The sequence below is a fragment of the Phymastichus coffea genome, unplaced genomic scaffold, assembly GCF_024137745.1.
Source record: "Phymastichus coffea isolate CEN01 unplaced genomic scaffold, Cenicafe_Pcof_1.1 PCOF00002, whole genome shotgun sequence".
NCBI classification, from domain to species: Eukaryota; Metazoa; Arthropoda; class Insecta; order Hymenoptera; family Eulophidae; genus Phymastichus; species Phymastichus coffea.
The window spans coordinates 14,169,278-14,191,008 of NW_026706813.1; the positions used below are offsets into that span (position 1 = coordinate 14,169,278).

Genomic DNA, 21,731 nt, shown 5'->3' on the forward strand with positions numbered 1-21,731 from the left:
ACTATTCGTTGGCTGTCAAAATTGTAGAATTTTTGACATTATAAATACAACTCCATGCTACAAGTGCTCAAGATTTGGCCACAGAGCCAGATTCAGAAAGGAAGCTATGGAAGAAATGAAGCCAGAGGTCCATGAAATGCACTGGCAATCACAAAGCTGACAGGTGCAACAAAGCTACACTTACGTGTCCAAATTACACTTGTCATAACAAAAAATTCCAAACAAATTATAATGATAAACGTTCGGCAAATGATAGCCGCAATTGTGAAATACTCAAAAATAAAATTAAAAAATATATTGAAATGACAGATTATCTCATTCAATCGATTTATCAACGGTACTTTGGCGAAACAGAGCGCGCTATAGCACAACAAAGGATATTTAAGACTTAGAATACCAAGCAATGCATCGTTCGCTTCCCTATTGATGCCAAGTTCAACGGATAAACAAACAATCATTAAGAAGAAATATGGATAATGATGGTGAAAGTCATCTACTTACTGAGGAAAAAACAATTCACAACGTATGCAGCTTAAATAAATATTTACAAATAAAAGAAGAAATAATAGTATGCTTAAACATAAGATGCTTGAATGAAAATTACAATAAATTGATAAACAAGCTCCCAATAAGACCTAGCATTATAACCCATTAAGGACGGGACGGACACTTTTTCGTGTCCAACTTCAAGCTACCACCAAGCCAATAATTTAATTGTAAAAAAATTCGCGAACCACCATTTCCTATGTTTTGGAGTATGTTCTTTCCGATTATGACACTTAATTTTTTCTAAAATGAGTTTTGTCATGTACAATTTGAAAATTAAAAAAAAAAGCACTGATTTTTTGGAAAAAAAAATTTTTGTGATCGAAATTTGTTTGCCTTTCGATTTTTTTATGGGCTTAAAATTCATAAAAAAGGTGTCCATGATACCTTAACTAAAAAATATCGGCCCTACGAAAACCCAAATATATATATTTTTTAATAAATTTGCGTAAATAAACAAAAATTTCATTCACTAACTTCACCGATTTTTATCTCGAAAACTATCGACTTTCATGAAAAGTTTATAAGAACAAAAAATGCTTAGAATCAGTCAAGGAACACGTCTGAATTTTTTTAGATTTTTGGGGACCATTCTTGGTTTTTTCGAAAATGGCCTAGATCAAAATCGGTGAAGTTAGTGAATGAAATTTTTGTTTATTTACGCAAATTTATTAAAAAATATATATATTTGGGTTTTCGTAGGGCCGATATTTTTTAGTTAAGGTATCATGGACACCTTTTTTATGAATTTTAAGCCCATAAAAAAATCGAAAGGCAAACAAATTTCGATCACAAAAATTTTTTTTTCCAAAAAATCAGTGCTTTTTTTTTTATTTTCAAATTGTACATGAAAAAACTCATTTTAGAAAAAATTAAGTGTCATAATCGGAAAGAACATACTCCAAAACATAGGAAATGGTGGTTCGCGAATTTTTTTGCAATTAAATTATTGGCTTGGTGGTAGCTTGAAGTTGGATACGAAAAAGTGTTCGTCCCGTCCTTAATGGGTTAATACGAAAGTAATAAAATCATTAACTGAATTTATAGTATCTCCCGTAGTACACATAATAAACTAAATCATTGAAAAATAAATTTGGCTAGATGCACTAAAAGAAGCAGAAATAATAGCTATACACAGCACCAAAGAAAAATCTTTACCTAATGATTATAGGCCAATATCGCTCATCGTTAACATAGCAAAAATTTTCGAAAAAATTATCCACAAAAAGTTTTTAAGCTATATAAAAGATTGCAACTTAATATCAAGTAAACAAATTTAGCTTCCAAAAGAACAAAAGTATTAAAGATGCATTAAATTATTTAACAAATATTATATACCAACAACTCGATCAAAGTGATCCGATTGCTATAACTTTTCTCGACCTTGCCAAAGCTTTTGACGCAGTAGACCATACCACTATACTTGATACAATACTTGATTATGGTTTTAGAGACAAAGCTTATAATTTTATAACAAATTATTTAGCAGACAGAAAACAAAAAGTTAAAAGAAATAATACACAGCGTCAAATAAAAACAGTAAGAATGGAAGTATCACAAGGTACTATTCTTGGACCACTGCTTTTCAAATTATATACATATAAATGATATCTTGCTAACAATGCCAGAAAATACAATTCTCTCTTTCGCAAATAACACTGCTATAATAAGTACTCGTAAAACTTAGCCAGAAGTAGAAATAAATACGAAAAAACATTTGAAAGAAATTGGCGATTGGCTTGCAATAAACAAACTATCACTAAATATAGACAAAAGACCTTACAAAGAATTCGGCAACAACTGTGATAGTTTTCCTAAAAACCTAAAAGTATCAATTTATGGTAAGACAATAAACAGAGTAGATAACACAAAGTATCTTGGAGTAGATTTCGATAGTAATATGAAATGGGACCTTCATTAGCAAAATTTTATACAAAAAGCCAAATACTTTACCTTTATATTTTACAAGTTATCAAGAATTATGACAACAGATGTTTTTGATGAACCTATCAAAAACATCTAAACAAATAGTCTATTCTCAGAAAAACTTTCGTAAAGTGCATGGTTTTTGGTAAACAAAATATTTATTTAGCAAACTTTAACATTTTTTTTCTCGCAAAGTATACTCTTTAGGAACATTTTTCTGAGAATAGAAATGTCTTAAAAACAAACAAAGAACGCTCTCAAATTATTTCAAAATTTTCCGACATAATTTTTAAATTTTCAATTCAGAGACTTTTCCGAAATCCCAAAATTTTCTCGGATGATTCTGAAAAAATTTGAGAGTATTTTATAACTAATTCTAAGACATTTTTGTTCTTTAAAAATTTTCATGAAAATCTATAGTATTCGAGAAAAAAATTTGTAAAGTTTTAGATAAATATTTTCACTTCGGCCGCCATTTTGTTTATACGAAAAATTTTCATATCCGGAGAACCATAGTAACTTGTAGTTAAAACCTCGAGGCCGCGATCTATAAGGGTTTTAGGCATTAAAAAAAATGCTTAGGGAACGAAAAGTCGATTTAAAAAAAGAATTAAATCAGATAATCATGTTTTTTTTATTTATTTTTGATTTTTGGACCGTAAAAGTTTTTCAGCGACAATTTTAACCAGCATCATTGGAAAGAGGACACTCGAAAACATAAGAAACAATGGTTCCTGAATTTTTTCCACGAGAATTCATGACATGAGAATAGTTCAAACTCAGGTCTCGAAAAACCGTCCTGTGAGCGTTAATGGGTTAAACCTTAACACAAAGACCTCATAGTACTTGACGGCATAGTATTCATCTCAACCTGCCAATGTACTTCTATAAAGCAACATCAGAAAATTTTCCCCCACTACAGAACAACATGTGCAATTAGACTAACTTGCCCAACAAGATTCAACCACAGCGGAAGAATAAAACACATTGTGGACCACAATGCCATAATAGGAAATTATACCACACCTAGATCAAGACTAATTAGATTCTGGTGAAGAAAAATACCGAAAAAGTGCAATTATTTAATAAAAAATTTATTGAGACTATCATATTAATTTTAAGTTAGTAATAAGTGCATCAAGACCAGCGAACAGGAAATATTCCTCTGCTCGATTACAAATTTTGTAAAAAATTGTTGTAATGTATACGATCATTCTGTGTAATTATGTATATGTACTCTGATTAATAATAAATAAATAAAAAGTAAATTAAAATGTAGGTATTAATGATATTAACACTTAAGTGAGTAATGGAGAATCTCGACTAGGCCGATTTCGTCCGTTTGGCTCTCGCAAATGTCCGTCTGCCGCGCCAAGCTAAGAGTGTGTGCATGTGGCATGCACAATTATGCTTGATGTTTGTTTACGAAGTGCTGTACACGGGCTGAGCTGACGGCTGGAGCGATCGAGATGGCGCAGAAGAGAGAAAGAGAGTGCTCAAATTGCGATCATCGCGGAAAATTCAAGAAAGTCTCTGCTAGGCGGTGTGCAGAAAAAGTCACGCGCGCACGGATTAAAAACCGAGGTCAACGATTTTCCGGAGTTGGCCTCGCGACCTCGTCGACGTTTTTCATTTTCAGATACGCCCGGTGCGCGGACGAGTATTGGAGTGTGTGGCAGGGTCGCGCCCAGCCGTGTCCCGAAGGATACTCGGCACCGGTGCGTATAGATAACCGGCGAGGTGCGCGGGTGCGCGCGTGAGCAGTCTTCAATACTGGTATAGTACCGAGCAACCGAAGGGCAGCGGAAATGATAACGACAACAGCAACGAGCGGAATAACAGAATAAAGCAGCAAGTTTGATAGGGCGAACGAGAGGACAAGCAAGAGGATAAACAGCGACAACAAACACCATCGAGACGGTCAGCGAGAAGGAGCGCATCAGTGACGTCACACTGCAGAGCTTTCTAGCCGTCGGAGAGGCTGAAGGTCGAGGTCGGTGCCGTGTTTTCTCTTCTTTCTCTCTCCTGCATGTGTTTGGGCGCCAGCTGATAGGTGGTAGCGCGACAGATCTGCTGGCTACCCCGTTTATGGAATAACGGCGGAAAGTGTTTGTCGGGTATTATTGTAATAATTTGTTTTAAAAAGGGAATCGGCAGGCTGACCAGCCACTGATTCACCTTCGCGTTCGAGTTTGTTATTGTGCCGCTCGTAATGTATAGGCGTAAGATCGCCGTCTTTTAATCGATTGTTGACGATTAAAGGATTAGTGTGTTTATCCGCTGTTGTGTTTGTTCGCCGCTGTATCACTCCTCATCCCGACTTTGAATCTGTACATTTAACGTGGTTGTGCTCGACGCGTTATTCAGTTGTGCGAACGTCTTTTGCTTTCGGAATCCCCAAATAAATAATTTGTGCTGACGGCCGCGAGCTACCCAGACGGGAACGGTTGCATATTCTCCTTGACAAGTGTTAAACATTAGTAAATTATATCATAAATTATTCAACAAATATAATAAATAAATGCATAATAAATAAATTGATGAAGAAATTTGGCTTTATATTCTAAAAATAACGGAAATTATTGCAACCTACAAATGCAATAAAATCGTTTAATAACAAATATATTTAAAAATGTATGAAATAAAATTTATTGGTTTTCCATCAGTAGTCCTTTATTACCATTTCAGGACAGTTTGGATCATTTTGAAATTTGATTTTATTATTCTCTAGTTCTTTTCAGGGGAAGAACTGGTAAACGAGATAATAGTCTCAGAAGTATAATCAGTGACCATGCGTTGGTAGAGAAATCAATCGATTTTTAGAAGTAACTTTTGACTATTTAACGATATTCATTCAGTATATAAATACAATACTAGCGACATGTAACTCACTTTCGAACATTATAAAATTTGTATGTGCAAGCGGTGCGGTGAACGTAACACATTAATACATTAATTTCATTCTACGAAAGTTATGTATGCTACTATACAATTGAATATTGCAACTTCATCTACTTATATTATTATACAATAACATAAATGCTACAATACGGTTGAACAAGTAGAATATAAAGCAATAGTACCGGCTTTAGGTTCAAGAATAAGTACATCTACTAATAATATAGTAACAGCTCCAAATTCATTCAAGAGCGAGTTCACTGTATTCTTTCTATAAATTTCGAGTTTATTATAAACAATTCGAAAGATCAGCAGGATGTGTAATGGTCACTTCGCCAAGGATAATGGTTCTCCGCAACTGGGCCACAGATGAATCGAAGTGCTAGGGTCGAACAGCCGCAGACATCGCATGTCTACCAGCAGGCCGGTGTGGTGGAGGAAATCGGCTTCCAAGATAGGTATAGGCACATTGGCCACTGTGAATGGATAGAAACTGCCGTCGCCTGCCCAACGTGATGGTGAGCAGTCATCTTCTATAGATCTACTGGCCGAAACCAGCTTCATTACGTAGCGAGTCAACGGGCCAGAAGCTAGGCGTCGTGGCAGCAGGGTTATGACCGACCCAAAGTCGACAAGCATGGTAGAGCCCATCGAGCTTTCGTATACGTGCAGACAAATGTTGGGAGACGGTGGAGAAGTGCTGTCTGTACCGCCAATACGGCAGTACCTTTAGCTTGAAGCTTGGCTGGCTCGATAGTTGCATGCCGGACGATAGCGATCGGTATCGGCTTGGTATATAGCACCAGTGGAGTTTACAGTGGAGGCGCTACCTTCTGTAAATGTCACTAGGTAAATTTTTCGTGCGTGCGTGCGTGCGTGCGTGCGTGCGTGCGTGCGTGCGTGCGTGCGTGCGTGCGTGCGTGCGTGCGTGCGTGCGTGCGTGCGTGCGTGCGTGCGTGCGTGCGTGCGTGCGTGCGTGCGTGCGTGCGTGCGTGCGTGTGTGTGTGTGTGTGTGTGTGTGTGTGTGTGTGTGTGTGTGTGTGTGTGTGTGTGTGTGTGTGTGTGTGTGTTGTAATTTGTGTCCGCACTGTACAGGTTTGAAACAAATATGTGCAAAATATAACAAAATATCGGCAAAATAAATATTAATAAAAAAATTTTATATATATTTATATATAGGGCAATTCACGTCAAACGAATAATAGCTCTATAAAAAATTGTAGATTTCATTTTCAAAAATCTAAAATGGCAGCTCCAATATGGTGGTTCATACCTAGATATGTCTTAAAAAAATTTTTAAAATCAAGTTTTTTTATGTCAGAAATGAATTCACTGTTCAATTTTACATAAAAATATAGTGTTGCACTCAAGGTAAACAAATTTTACAATGTCATCTGAAAGTCAAATCGGGAAACATTAGTTATTTTTTGAATTACTAATTGATCAATGTTGATTAGTGAAAAAATGAAGATACTCATCAGTATTTCAAGTGTTACGTCTCGCAACGTATTTTTGCAGAGGTATTGAAATTCTTTCCATTTCACATGTAATCTCACAATTCAATTTTATGTTTACATCCGCAAGAAATCAATCGAAACTAGGACAAGCGAACGCGCACCAGTAACAAAACCATGTATTCAACGAATTATAATGTCATAAAAAAGGACGTTTCATTTCGATACTCATCTCAAAAATAGTATAAAAAGTTTTGAATATGCTCTTACAGTTCAGTTCTTATCTAAAGTTTTTTTAAAGTAATTCATACACTTAACTCCGTACCACGCCAGTCGGACAAATCGTACAGGACAGCGGGGCGCGGGGTCACTCTTGCCTTCGTGCATTGCAAGGGTTAGGAATGAGGGACTGCTTGTGAATTAATGACAGCAAAGCACGGTATGTCAAACACTCACATGACCACTGAGGATCTGGACAGGGACTTTCTCGGATCTGAATTATCTGCCAAAGTGCCACGAAGAAAAATATTTATCAACGAACTTCTGACTCAAATTAAGAAAATATTCTTGACCCTAAAGCCTGTTGCAAGGGATCTTGACTTCAGATATGTGTGGTACAGTGGCGGGAGATTTCTGGTCTGACGAAAGACAGGTGAGAGAGCATCCGCGCTTGAGACGGCAGAGGATCTGCAGGCCATCATGTTGGTATAGGTGACGACGGGTGGATCGCGATCGTCGACTGTATCAGGGAGCGGGCCGGAGGGCGAGTCGCTGCTGGAGGTAAAGCACGTGGAGTGGGTCTATGAGAGCGCTGCAGACGATACGGGAAGGATGTGATTCGTAATGGTAGATACAAATGGTGTTGCGCATCGCTGTGGTTTTTTAAGGGCTGGGTTTCTTAACATTAACTCGCTAAGGGCACGTGTTGAGAGACTTTGTCTGTTCCTGGGTGGGGATGTCACCTACTATATTTTTGGAGTTGCTGAGACTTGGCTTGGTCCTGTAGTTGATGACCATCGTAACATAAATTTAAAGTTGCGACGGGATAAGGGGAGGGGAAAAATAAATGTGTGCTAGACAAGACAATCCTTCCGGCCTCGACCGCCGCCAGCGGCGCAGTTAGCCGATGTATGCAGCTTTTATTTGTAATTGGGCGCCATCTACCGTGTCCTCGCGTTAGGAGGGCAGATAGCGCTACAGCATCGGCTGTCGTGAGGGTGACGGGCGATGGGCAGGCAGCGTTCCCTTCCTGGTCGGAAAATTCAAAAATTTTGAAAATTTCAAAACGGTTTTGAAAATTCAAAAATTTTTGACGATTCTGAAATAATTCAGAAGTATTCCTTGATTGATACTAAGGTATTTTTGTTCTTATGTAATTTCGATTAGATTTCATAGTTTTCCAAAAAAGCTACTAAAAATGTTAAGAGAATAGTCGATTTAAAAAAAAAATTTTAATATATATAGATACGAGGTGTGTTCAAAAAGTAAGGTGACTTTTCAAATTTCACGGGCAACATACTTTCGATTATCGATTTTTTTGTTTTGTTATGTTGGTACACTCTTTCCGAACATCTGTATCAAGTTTCAAGTGTATAGCATTTTTTGTTTGGTTGTGAGAGGCGTAAAGGTTATAAGTGTTTTGCGTGCTCGGCGATTTCTTGCTATCGAAAAATATGGATCAAAGGATTTGCATCAAATTTTGTGTAAAAAATAAAATAAAGTGCTCCGAAACACTTGAAATGTTGACGGTGGCATACGGTGAAACTGTTCTGAGTAAAAAAATGTTTACAAGTGGTACAAACTCTTCCAAGATGGCCGGGAAGATGCCAATGACGAGCCTCGCTCTGGACGCCCAAGCACGTCAACAACTGATGAAAACGTTCAAGCAGTGAAGAAAATTGTTCTGATATCAGAGTCACTATCAGAGAAGTTGCTGAGGATGTTGGTATATCGCTTGGCTCGTGCCATGAAATTTGTTCTAACGTTTTGGGCATGAGACGTGTGTCAGCGAAGTTTGTTCCGAAATTGTAGTTCTGAATAGTAACTTACTTACGATTATTATCATTAAATAAAAAATTAATAATTTATTTAATTAAATAAAATAGTATAAGTCGTAAATGTTACTTCTGTACATACTGACAAAATTTTCAGGACTGATTATTATTAATGAGCCGACTTTGTATATACGGTATAAAATTTGGACTGAAATTAATTATTATTCAAGTATTATCAAAGAATTTAAATATTTCTTACCTATAATTACTTCTATAAGCGATAAATTATGTAATGCTGGAGATAGGTAATCGGTAAAGGTGGCGTGCCTAAAACAGCGTATCTCCACGCGCGGGGTAACCCCTACAGCCATGAATCCACTCGGACTGCTATTAGCTCCGCAAGGATAATTCGGGCTTAGATAAATAATCAGGCAGAGATTAGATAGTAATTAGATATTTTATTGGTATGCAAAAGAATTTCATTTATCCGGTGCGTCACTGTAACAAAGGGAAAAGATTAGCTGTTACACAACTGAGTATTCGGTAAAGCGCGTCTAGCTACAAAAGACTGACCACACCGAGGATCGGGTATCGCACACCGACCGTCGGTAACGACTCGTAGTGCCTGATCGGTTTGGCCTCACCTTACCCTCAGAAGAAGGGGGTAAATCGGTACGGTGAACTAAGGCTCGGCCTGCCGATCAGTCGACTACGTGAGTGGTCAATCTCAAAGAGGGAGTGAGGATCAATCCCCTTAGACTCGAGTAAAATAGCAGAGGGGCGAAAACATCCGAATGCTTATGGCTTGGAGTATTGTTTCTAGTCTAAAGGGAGTTTGCAATGCTCTAGGCTACCTCCCTGGGAGGCATCGACCGGATATATTAACCGCGAATAGTTATTCCGGATGAAAGCGTGTGTGACCGTCTGGCGGACGTTTGCGGAACTGACAGATAGTAAGGATGACGTTATAATTATTTTTCAATGTAAAAATTTTCAATTGTTTTATTGTAAGTTTTGCGCTATTGAATTAACTAACTTTGTTGGTTAATATCTATTACCTACGATTACTATTTTTGCTATAATTTCGAATTATGTCTAAATGGCCTTTATTACTCTCTGTATTTTTTACACTATTAAATTTCTTTGGCGTTATTATTATTGCTGTAAATAAGAGAAAATAATTTTCCACTTATGCAAAAAGACCGTAAAAAGGACTATCCAGCATAAATGAATTTTCGAGACCTGTATACAAATAGGATTGCTTTGGCACAGACTTGTTTATTGTAATGACGTTGAAGGGCTTATCAGATTATATAAAATAAATTTATATAAGCCAGAGAACTGAAGTCTTTTTATAGATTCTTTTCAACTGTACTTAAAGAATCTTATGATATTTTTCGATTTCTTCTCACGATGATAAACTATATTATTCATAATTGGCTTATTTGTGATGACTTCAAGATGATAAATTTGATAGTGGGTTTACAATCGGGAAACACAAAATATCTCTGTATTCTTTATCTTTGCGATAGCCATGCAAGAAATGAACATTGGGTGAGGAAAAACTAGCCTGAAAGATTGGAATAAAAAGTAGGGCAACATAACAAAGCCTCTGAAAATCTTGTAGATAGAAAGAACATCTTATTACTACCACTTCACATTGAACTAAGTTTAATGAAGCAATTCATAAAAGCTTTGGATACCGAAGGAGAATGTTTCAATTAAAGGAAAATCAAGGAGAGTATTATTATTAGGTCAAACATAAGAAAGCTTATGGAAGATCTTTACTTTATGCAAGCCTTGACACCTCTTCAAAAGGAAGCTTGAGTAATTTTCGAAGAAATCGTCAAGAAACTCGGGACCAGTCGTGATCCAAATTATAAGACTATTGTGCCCACAATGTTGAAGAATTTGAGAATTTGTAAAAATGAAATGCTTGTAAATTAAAAACTACATTATCTAAATTCGCATTTGGACTATTTCCCAAAAATTTTAGAATAATATAGCGAAGAAATAGGCGAACGTTTTTATCAAGATTTCCATTAAAAAAAGCATCATTATCAAATGAAAAAATTCTGGTACACTACTGTTATACCTTGAAAAGAAAAGATACGTAAGGATCCAACTGTCATAAAGGATAGTCTTCTTAATGATCCTTTCAGACAAAACGTCAACGGTATCATAAGAAACGAGAGTATTTTGTTTAGTAAAAACTCCAAGTCGATATCGATATTCTAAAGATTCGAACAAGAATGCTGAGATGGATCTACTTGAACTTAGACTGAGTTCTAGTTTCACTAGCTACATTTTTCTCAAGTTAATAAAAATCGATATATTGATAGTGCCTCCAGGTAATTATGCATTTAAATTAATCTGAAGAACTGGTAGCGCCTGAAGATTGTTATACACATAGCATTACCTGTCAAGTTTAAACCAAAATATAGTGTTGATCTGGCTGAAAATAATCTTAATACGCATCAATAGTGCCATCTGTCTGACTTTGCACGGATTTTTTAAAACCTTTGTTTCCGCTTTGGATTTTTAGCGGCCGCCCGTACAAATAATTTTAAGGGGGGATTTGAGAGACGCGAACCTTTCCACACCTGGATGACACGCCGAACAATAACGTGTCAATCGCATGGATTGAATTCAGGATGAGGAGTGATACTGGTGACAAAGAACGACTATGACAACGACTGAATATCGAAATCTTTAATCGGGAATCAACAAACAAAACTGTATAGAATAGTGATCCAAAAGCCGGCTTCCTCTACGCATAAACAATACACCCGCAAACACGAGGGCAAATCGGTGGTAGATCTGTCATCCAATTCCCCTATCTACTCTTAACTCTCACAAATTGAAACCCATACAAAAATCGCTCAACTGACGGTTACGGCCGACTATCTAGTTAGCATATCTGCCAAGCTACACGCCGGTAGCTAACGTTATAAGAGAGAGAGAGAGAGAGAGAGAGAGAGAGAGAGAGAGAGAGAGAGACCATAGCACCGATCTCATCCGCTGCCCTCCTGATTCGCCGCTGTCGTCTTTGTTATCGCTGGTGTTGGTGTCATTGTCCTGGTTGTTGTTGTGGATGTCAGTGTCGTTGCTGGTGTTGTTATTATGTGTCGTCACTGCTCTGATGCTTTCTCGGTGCTGGTTGCTGCTCTGACTGTGCGTCGATGCTCGCTGCTTCTACCAGCAGCAATGGCCGTTCATCAGCGTTTCCTCACCAGAACACTCACACGCACCAGTACCGGGTATATCCAAAGAAATGGCTTGGCGCTATCCACTCAACAATACAGGAAACACTTCCACGTAGCGAGAGTATATCCAACCACAAATTGTCGGTGAGATCGTGGGAAAACTTTGATAAACGTAAGGAGAAATTGGCGCGTAGAACGGCCCTCTGTCAATGCTTAGCAAATACTGATTGGAAAAAACTCGTAGTTCTCTTTGCGCTACGCTCTTCTTTCACTTACCGCTTGTGCTCTTCTCTGCGGGGTTTCCTCGCGCCTCACCTTGAAATAAAGAAAACACGCAAAAGTGTATACTCAACATATATAAATTCTCAGCTTGGCGCGGCGCGTGGACATTGACGAAAATTTAACGAAAAAATACCGACGGAACCGTGATACTCGCGTTACAAATATTCTAAGCATATTTGAAGTTAAGTTAAAGGAATCTTCGTTGGACCTGGCATATAGAAGCTAATGGAATAATAAAGAATACTTGAATACTATGAAATCTGATGAAAAAAAAGCTTGATTGAGTTTCCCAAGCGTTTAAAAAAACTTCTTGGGGACTAGTCGTGATAAACTATAGTACCTACTATGTTAGAAAATTTAAAAAAATTAAAATTTCTAATGAGCTTAAGGATGCATTGCTTATTTTCTCATTGGACTACTTTCCCAAAAATATCAGAGCATTTAGCAAGAAGATAGGTGAAAAGTTCCACCAAAATGTGAAAGATAAAGAGCGATACTAGCAAGGTCTTTAAAATGAGAAAATAATGGCCGACTATTGTTGGTTGTTGAATAGAAATGATAACTTAAATAACCATAAACGAAAAAGTTTGAATCGATTAATAGAGTTGAAACGTGATCATTCCCATGACAAAAAGGCCTAAGTACACAGCTTACACCTTATTCTGCCACGAGAGTGAGTTTGCAAAAATCTACCTATCTAGGGGTTATCACGTTGTCGAGGTATAGGATCCGGCGTCCGCAGCTATTCTGGGGTAATGGGACTATTGTGTCGGTGACTCATAAGATTATTATGTTCTTGGGTTAATTTTTTTGGAGTTTGAAATTCATAGGTTATTGGATTATTTTGTCATGAATTTCATGTTGTCAGCCTAACATATTAGGTCTGATGATCGCAATCATATAATTATATTGACACAAATAGTTTTGCATAAGTATTCTGCCGAAACTATCCTTATAATTGTTCAGATTCAGCACAGATGAATTGTGAGTTCGGTTTATGTTTTATATTGTGATATGCAGTATTTGATAGCTTTTTGTTTATAGGTATATCGACACTAATTATATCCACCATTTTTAATTTTTAAATGTATGGCGGGAAATTTTGGGGGTCTTAACCGCTCTACCAAATCTCTTCCGCCACAAGGCCTGATTGACTCTTTACCCCCGGTTATTTAGGGCGCCAGACCGCCGTCTAACTAAGGCGATCGTCGGGGATAGGGCCTAAAGGTCGTCGCGTATCCCGGTTTGCTATCACGGCGACTGCGCAGGGTGAGCAAACGGATGGGTATTCGCGATCTTCTCTGCTCCAGGCCTCGGTGTCCTACAATTCGATTCCTCTTTTTCTCCTCGTTTATGGTATGCCGGCAGCTCAGATGATGACTCCTTATTTCAGGTCAGAAGTCCGTTCGAATTCGCGCGTATGTTACCTATAGAGGGAACCGAAAATATAACAAATCAGCGTACCCGATTATAACCGCTCGCGGCTGAAAATAATCAGCATGCAAATAAGGCAGGGTAACAAAAGTAAAAATTTATATAAAGAACAATTAATCACTTTTATTGACTTATTTCATTATTCATAAGCATGTGGTCGGATTAATCAGGGTCAGTATGATTCTGCATAACTTTGTGAAATAGCAAGGACACAAAATAGTAGAAATGCAAACATTCCCTCCCGGTCGGTCTTTGATTGACGAAAATGGCGGAACGGTCACCACGAATAGTTGGATAATTGATTTTACTCGTCTAAGCTTAACATTCGCAAATAATAATATCTTGGCGAAAGGTCAGCGCGAATAACTTAATCACTGATTTTAATTCATCTGATTCTAACACTCGCAATAGCTAATCTTGGCGAAAGTTCAACGCGAATAACTAAATCACGGATTTCCTTTGTCTGATCCTAACACTCGCAATAACTAATAATTTGCTGGAAGGTCAGCGTAAATAATTACATCTCGGATTTTAATTCGCATACTTCCAATATCCGCGACAAATTACTATTGGCGAAAGGTCAGCGCGAATTAGTAGGCACCGGTATCGACGGATCCACGCGTTGCGACAACCTACTACACCGAAAAATCGACTCCCGCACTCCGCAATTAATACTAATGAGTGGCACTTTACCTACTTACGATTTTTCCTGCTGAGATTCGGCAAACGAAATTAGCGTGAAAAAAACAAGGTGGTTAATGCAATTAATCCTGCACAACAAGAGTATCTGGCACAGGCACTCCTTCTAGCTCGAAGAACAACGGCAAAATGGACGAGAATCGGCTTTTCGCGGTTAAAGATCGCTTTTCTTCTCCTCTTTCCGAGAAGAAATATTATTATAGGTCGGTATGCTAATTCGAATATCGGTTGCGCCCTCCGCATATTTTATCATTGGTCCGTATGTAAATTAGAAGGATACAGCGCCCTCCTTGACTCTCCTACTTTCGTAGTTCTTTCCTCTCTCTCACCCCCCACCAAGTTAGCTAGCATTAATTGATGGGAAAGATCTACCCCTACTCTTATCTATTTTTCTCAAATAAATCAAATTTTATTCTAATTCGCTTATTGATCGTGACGTCACCAGCGAATTTCGTCGGAGGTTCGAATTCTGTCGGTTAATTTGTCGATCAAATTTAACGGGGTATTTGTCGCTCGCTATTATAATAGGGGGTGTGTCGGTCGCATGCGAATTTTTATAATTCAGTATTTCTTTCTAGCTCATTTTTAATTTTAATTTTAGTTCGTTGTGAATAAATATCTAACGTACGTCGTCTCAATTGTAGTGCCCCATCTTCGCATTTACATATAATTCTATTCATCATTTCATATAATCTGTCTCGCTCGCTCATGCTCAGTTCATCTCGGCGCTTCGAAATGGCAGCTCGGTCTCTCGCGTGTACACCTCGTGTTCCCATAACGTTCGTTGGAACGCCTCCTGTGACGCTCCCGTATTGGTCAAGTGACGTGTTTCCGGGTGTTTATGTGTGGTCACCGCTGTGAGTGTGTGTGGCGCTCAGGATGTCGCCGATGGTGTTCGGCAGCCCGACACAGCTGATTGCCGGCTGCGACTTCATCGGCGATTTTCTGCTTGCCCCAGGTGTTTTAGTGTTTCGTGAGTGTGTGCATGTGTCATAAACATGCATTTCCGTTGCATTTCCCAGTGAAGTTTCCATGTTTCTTTCGCCGGTCGGCAACACGTGGTCGTGAGTGTGTACGTGCGCTCTCTTAGTCCGTGGTGCGCTCCTTTTTTTTCTTTTAAGTGTCCGTCGGATCACGTTTATCGAGTTTGTTTCGCCAGTATCTCTGGTGTGGTTGTTCGGGCATGAAAAAGGGTAATCGTTTCTTATAGGGCGCGTTTGTTTTTATTTTGTGCAACTGGTTACGGGGCGGCAAGGGACGAGAATGGCTTTCCTGAGGTATTGCAAATAATGCAGTGCTCAGGAAAGGCCTTGTAATGTACCGCATTACAAATGTTACATATATAAACGGCCATTTAGACATATTACGTGAGAAAATAAACTTGACTTGTAGAATATCAATTGATAGTTTATTTTTGAACCTCGGAGATATTTATTCTCGTGTATTTCAGTATAATTTGAAACTAGAATTTTTTTTAAATTCGAAGCCCGATATCTCGGCTTTTCAAAATCCGTTTTAAAAAAGAGGGTAGTAATTTTTAAAGTAAAAGCATAAAATCGATAGCGTTAAACCGAATTTTTTGCATTTTTTGGTTAGGAATCTAGCAAACCTAGGGTTATGGAGCAAATCTAATTTCAGATGTGGATTCAACACATTAAATTTCTTCAGGCACACTAAATTACCGGATCTGGTGTGCCCGATATACCGACATGGGTGTGAAAATTTGTTGGCCTGTATTATTTTCGTAATTGTATTTTTAACTGTATTTCTTGTTCAATGTGGTATCCATTGCTAAATGATTTGTATCAATGTTTAGTTTGAAATTGGTACTTTTAAAGCCGCAATTGATTATTTTATTTCACTCCTGAAAAGAGACGATATCAATAATTTAACACAATATATTGTACACAGCTTCTATATTAAATCGAATAGTGTTCTTGCGTAAACACAATTCATAAATTGTTCACGTGATATCTGGAGACGAGTCTCCTTGATAGTTATTTTTTATGAGTTTATTTATGTATTTTAGTTATTATTTATGGTTATTATTTATTATTATTAATTATGTTATTTATATCACTCTACTGCTGTCAATTGGATGACTCATCCATTTAGTCCAACGGCATATATGTTATGTACCAATCCCGAAATTAAACAATTTTGGCTCTAAACAAGCGATTTTGAACTTAGTTCGATTCATGTGAGTTCTTTTCTACAAAGTTAAAATTGGCGGGCTTTGTTCAAAAATATGAATTTTATACAATGCTTTAGAACAAAACAATAATTGAGACTTGACTATTTATCGTATTACGTCATACAAAATTGCTTGTAAAAAGCTAGTGCCGTATAATTTTCTACACCAGCGAGAACATGAAAATGCCGACGCTAGTATTTAATAAATTACCTATATAATATAATATAAGCTTTAAATTATTTATGTATGTTACGTCAAAAACCTTTCTCCTGTGTGAGATGTTTCACGAATCGTATTATCTGGTCTTTTAAATATAGTAGTAGGCGATCTAAAGTACTTAACGTTTTATTCATTGCATATGCTAAGAAAACTTTTATAAAGATAATGAAATAGTTTTCACTATTACTTTGACTATTTTCATTCGAAGATACCAACAAACACATTTATATCATGGATCGAGTATCAAACAAACTATTAATATAATGAAAAAATTTCAGCTTGTGGCGACAAAATCATTGGAAGTCAAGGCGACGTAATAGCTAATACGCTGCAGCTCGTACTTCAAATACCATATTCATTATCAGAGGATAAACAATTTGATATAATGATGTTGGCTTTGATTTTTTTAATAAATTTGATAGAACATAGTGAAGATAATAGAAAACTACTCACATACACGAAGGTGCATCCCATTAATACTGGTAACTTCATTATATAATTTACAGTTTATTTCATATAGTTTAATAAAATTGCAATTAATAATTTACTTGAATAATTTTTTATAATAAAAAGGAAGTGTTGATGCATTGATTAGTCTCTTCTATGCACAAGAGGAATTAGCTTTAGCTGAAGAGCAAAAAACGGACGACATTTTAGATGGGAAGAAAGATGCAGGACAACCAGAAGTTACCTTGGTGACTTCGAAAACACAAGAAGAATTTATCGAAGAAACGATTAGTAAATGTAATAATTTTCTCTTATATTGATGATTATTTAAATCAAATTTACAAAGTAAGTAATTTAAGCATTATACTTTTAGTATTACAAAAAGCTGGCCGACATATGGAACACACCTTCATAGGAGCCTATGTGGTATTACTACTGGGTTATTTAATAATGGACAATAGAGTAAGTAGGATAGGCTTCGATCCTCATTTTGATATAAAAATTTTTTAATACAACGCATAAAATGCATCTGCCAACTGATATTTCCGTTGGATTCTAGCAAATTATATTATGTATATATTAGATAATAGGTAAGATAGATCTATCCCTCATTTTAAAATGAAAATTATAAGGCTCCACTGCAAAAGATAACCAAAATTATAACTTTTTGGGTGTCTAACAGCAATAGTCTGCCATCGTTTTTTCAATTAATTCAAAAGATATTTGCTAATTTTATCATTTTTTTTCAAAATTCATTACAATAACCTCCAAATAAATCTTGATTTAAATAATGACTTGTCCAATGCACAATTGGAACTTGTTTCAATGCACAATTTTGGTGTTTTTCTATATTTTAGAAATTATATGCGATAAACTAAAAGAAAATTTTAAATGATTGGTCATGCTCATAAAAATCGACATGATGATGCAACTATTTTCAAGGTCTTTAGTAATAGTCCAGTAGGGTTAGCAGAGAAACTTCGAGAACATGGATGTAAGAGCCAACTCCGAGATTATTGTTGGAATCGCTCAAGAATAATGTCAGAAACATTATCTGATACCCAGCGCCTTTTTTTTTGCGGAGCTTTTTGCACCAAAAATCGGAGAAGGTGAAAACACGCAAAAATGGGCTGTTTTTCATCACGTTTCTGCATATTACTCGTGAAATATCAAGTATTCGTTAAAACTTGTAATAAGCAAAGTTGTAGAGCGGGAAATTTCCTACAAAATGGTGTATTTCAAAGTTGAAAAATTCCATTACCGTCCGGCGCAGCGGCCGAATAAAAAAAAAAAAAAACACGAAAAACGGCCTATTTTTCGCAATCGAAAATCGAATTGACAATTTCGACGAACCTATAACATATTACACTTTCTGAAAACGTCTTTTTTCAACGATCAAATCCGTGAAAGAACGACATCGCTATCTTTTTTAGTTCTCGACTTATCGTATTAGTTAAGTAAATTTTCTTTCAAAAAGGCGATATTTTTAACGCAAAATAGAGATGACAAGCCGGCCGATGACATTGTCGCCAATTTTTGTCATCATTGTTAGAGCTTTCAACTACTTAATTCCGTAATTTAATGTATGATTTTTAATTATTAACCACCCCGTGCGACGTTTTCTTTGAAAAATTCGATTTTCGCCTTAATTGCAAAATGAATAGCGCCACAGTAGTTGACTCGAATGGAAAGCTTGAAAATTCCTCGAAAAGTGCTTGGAAAAAGGAAACTTTTGGCGCTTTAAACGTCCGATTCCGATCATTGTATTCAAAGTTATGGATTCTCAAAGTCAAGCACGTGTACGCGGTTACACAACAACAATTTCGCGATGAAAAAAATTCACTCGTTTTCCTGTGGGCTTGCACTTGCCATGAACATGAAGATTCAATACTCGACCCTGCTACATTTCTTTCAAATAAATCACAAAGGGGAAGCGACGCACGCAAAATTCGCTCGCCGACGGCCGAGGCGCGGTGGTGGGGGAACCTCGGCGCTCAGCCAGAAAAATGAGTCGGCGAGCTAAAAATCGTTGCGCGCTCTTAAATTGAACTTATCTCCGTTTGTTTTCATCCGATTTTGACGTTTTTTTTTTAATTTAGTATAGCGAATCGAGAGGAATCTAAATAACCCATTAATTTGTCCCTACGATACATTACTCACCGGCGGTGAGTGGGACTAGAATTTGTAACATTTTTGGTGCGATATAATAACATTGTTTATAAAAATAACGTACCGACACATGAACTTACTTTCAATATCTGAGTCGGTCAATTATTTTTGCTATTAGTTCATACACTCTTACGGTCCTTCGGTATTTAAATCATGACATGAAATACTGAAATCATAAAAAAAATAGTTTATAGTGTTACGGGGAACATGAATTATTAAAACATTTCATTTAGTCTTTTATTAACATAAAAAATACAAATGAACTATTAAAAATAAGTATCACTCATTCAAAACGCTTTATAAAAATAATCATTCATCCATCATTTTCGCTCGCTTTTGTTGCAGCTGTCCGCTATCGGAATCATTTTCACTCACACTCTCTCGCATTCCATTAAAACTATCATCATCGCTATCATCGCTATCATGACCGTCATCCTCGCCACTACTTTCGTCACCAGAATTATCGGGAATAGCTTCGTCATTATCATCTTGCAAGCTGGAAACAACGTTACAGTCATCGTAGTCTACCTCGTTTGTCTCGTTTGTCTCGTCAAAGTTGTCGTTGTCATTATCTATTAAATCTACAATGTCTGCGACTGTTTCAACATTATTACATGTCTGCCCGTGACACCCCCCACAGTACTCCGAGCACCTTAAACCGTGTTTAATACAACTACATCTTTTGCCGCATCCTTTCTTGCACTTACAACTAATGTCCCGAAGAAAATTTTTGGGAACAAATTCTGTCGGACCGTAGATAGGCTCTAGACGACTATTTTTCAGTGCCCAACCCCAATCTTCAGGATTTAGATCGTTACCCAACCAATACTGAACTTGTAAGTAAACGCGGTAAATGTGCTGGATGGCAGCTGATTCAGTGGGTGGTAGACGAGTTAATTGAAACGATTTATTGCTAGAATTTTTCTTGAAGAGTTTATACCGTAGCTCATTCAAATTTACATCTTTAATTTGTCTACTATACATTGAAGCAATTATTAATAGACCCGAGTTAACAAGATCGGTTTTATTGCAGTTTTTATCATTGAATATCAAAGATTTTTGGAATAGTTCATGCCTATCAGAAAGTAATTTAATAAGCTTATTTTTACCGTAATTAAAGAAGGCTGAGGTCGTATCGCACCCAGTCATGGCATGTATAAAACCCAATAAACATTTTAAATTTGGATATGCAAAACTTTCAGAGGTATACAACGCTTCTTCAACTTTGCCATTACTTTGCTTAAAATGATAAACTTTTTTATTACTATTGGCGAATAAAGATAAAATAATCAAAATATCTACATCCTCAGCTACTATCACAGCTGGGGTCGTATCTGTTGCCATTTCAATCGCGGTTTCAACGATGAGTCTATCAGCATCTTCATATGCTTGCTTTGTTATGTAACCGGCCTGCTCTAATTTAACGCGTAATTTTTCAATAAACCTTTTTTTATTATTTTCGTTTGCAAAGAAAGATTCCTGAGCGACATCAGCTATCATATTCAATTCGAAATTTATTGTTGTGCAGTATTTTATTTGTCTGCGCTGTCGCTCAATAACTTTCGTAGATTTCCCTTTGGACTCCGGATATCCATCGAAAACTACATAACTATTTTTAGAAAATTTTTTGAGAAATTCTACGTAGCGATTCATTACTTCGTCGTAAGTGACGTCCTTTGGTCATACAACCTTATGCATTAACAGTCCACCGTCAATCACGTTTATACAATTTTGAGGCATTTCATTGACTGGTAAGAATGATTCGTACAGTTTGCATTTATTTGTTTTACGAAATGAACCGTTTTCAAAGAGAGACAAGGGAAATGTGGACAACTCGAAATCAAAGTAGCTTCGTAAATCCGGGTTTTGATTCATTCCAACAATTATTCTTTGATAAATCAAATTGGAATTTATAATTACCTCTTTACCATCTATTTTTACAGCGGAAAGGCTTTCCAAAGAAACGACTCTATTCACTCGTTTAAATTTCAAGTTTCCGAATGTTCCACCCACGATGCTATTCATTAAGTCATAACCGATTTCCGCTGTATTGTGAACGTTCACTTTATCATTCCCCTCTTTGCCGGACGTTATGCACGTTATTTTATCTGAATTTGGAAAGGGATTATATGTAATAAAAAATGCTAACATTTTTTCGACATCTGCAGCATCGCGTTCGATTCTACTCGGTCGAGCATCTACGTGTTGCTCTGATGATGCAAAGTTTACATTATAAAAAGATTGGACTACTTCTGTTAGTGCA

General features: G+C 36.9%; 1 protein-coding gene across 1 annotated transcript in view; it reads left to right on the forward strand.

The window, feature by feature from the left end:
* The window catches only part of LOC131663150 (protein wings apart-like), a 334,256-nt gene that overhangs the window by 234,458 nt on the left and 78,067 nt on the right, over positions 1-21,731 (forward strand). Inside the window, exons 8-10 of the mRNA XM_058933320.1 lie at positions 17,131-17,334; positions 17,426-17,596; positions 17,673-17,761. Of these exons, the coding sequence (XP_058789303.1) occupies positions 17,131-17,334; positions 17,426-17,596; positions 17,673-17,761 (464 nt within the window). The remainder of the gene's footprint in view (positions 1-17,130; positions 17,335-17,425; positions 17,597-17,672; positions 17,762-21,731) is intronic.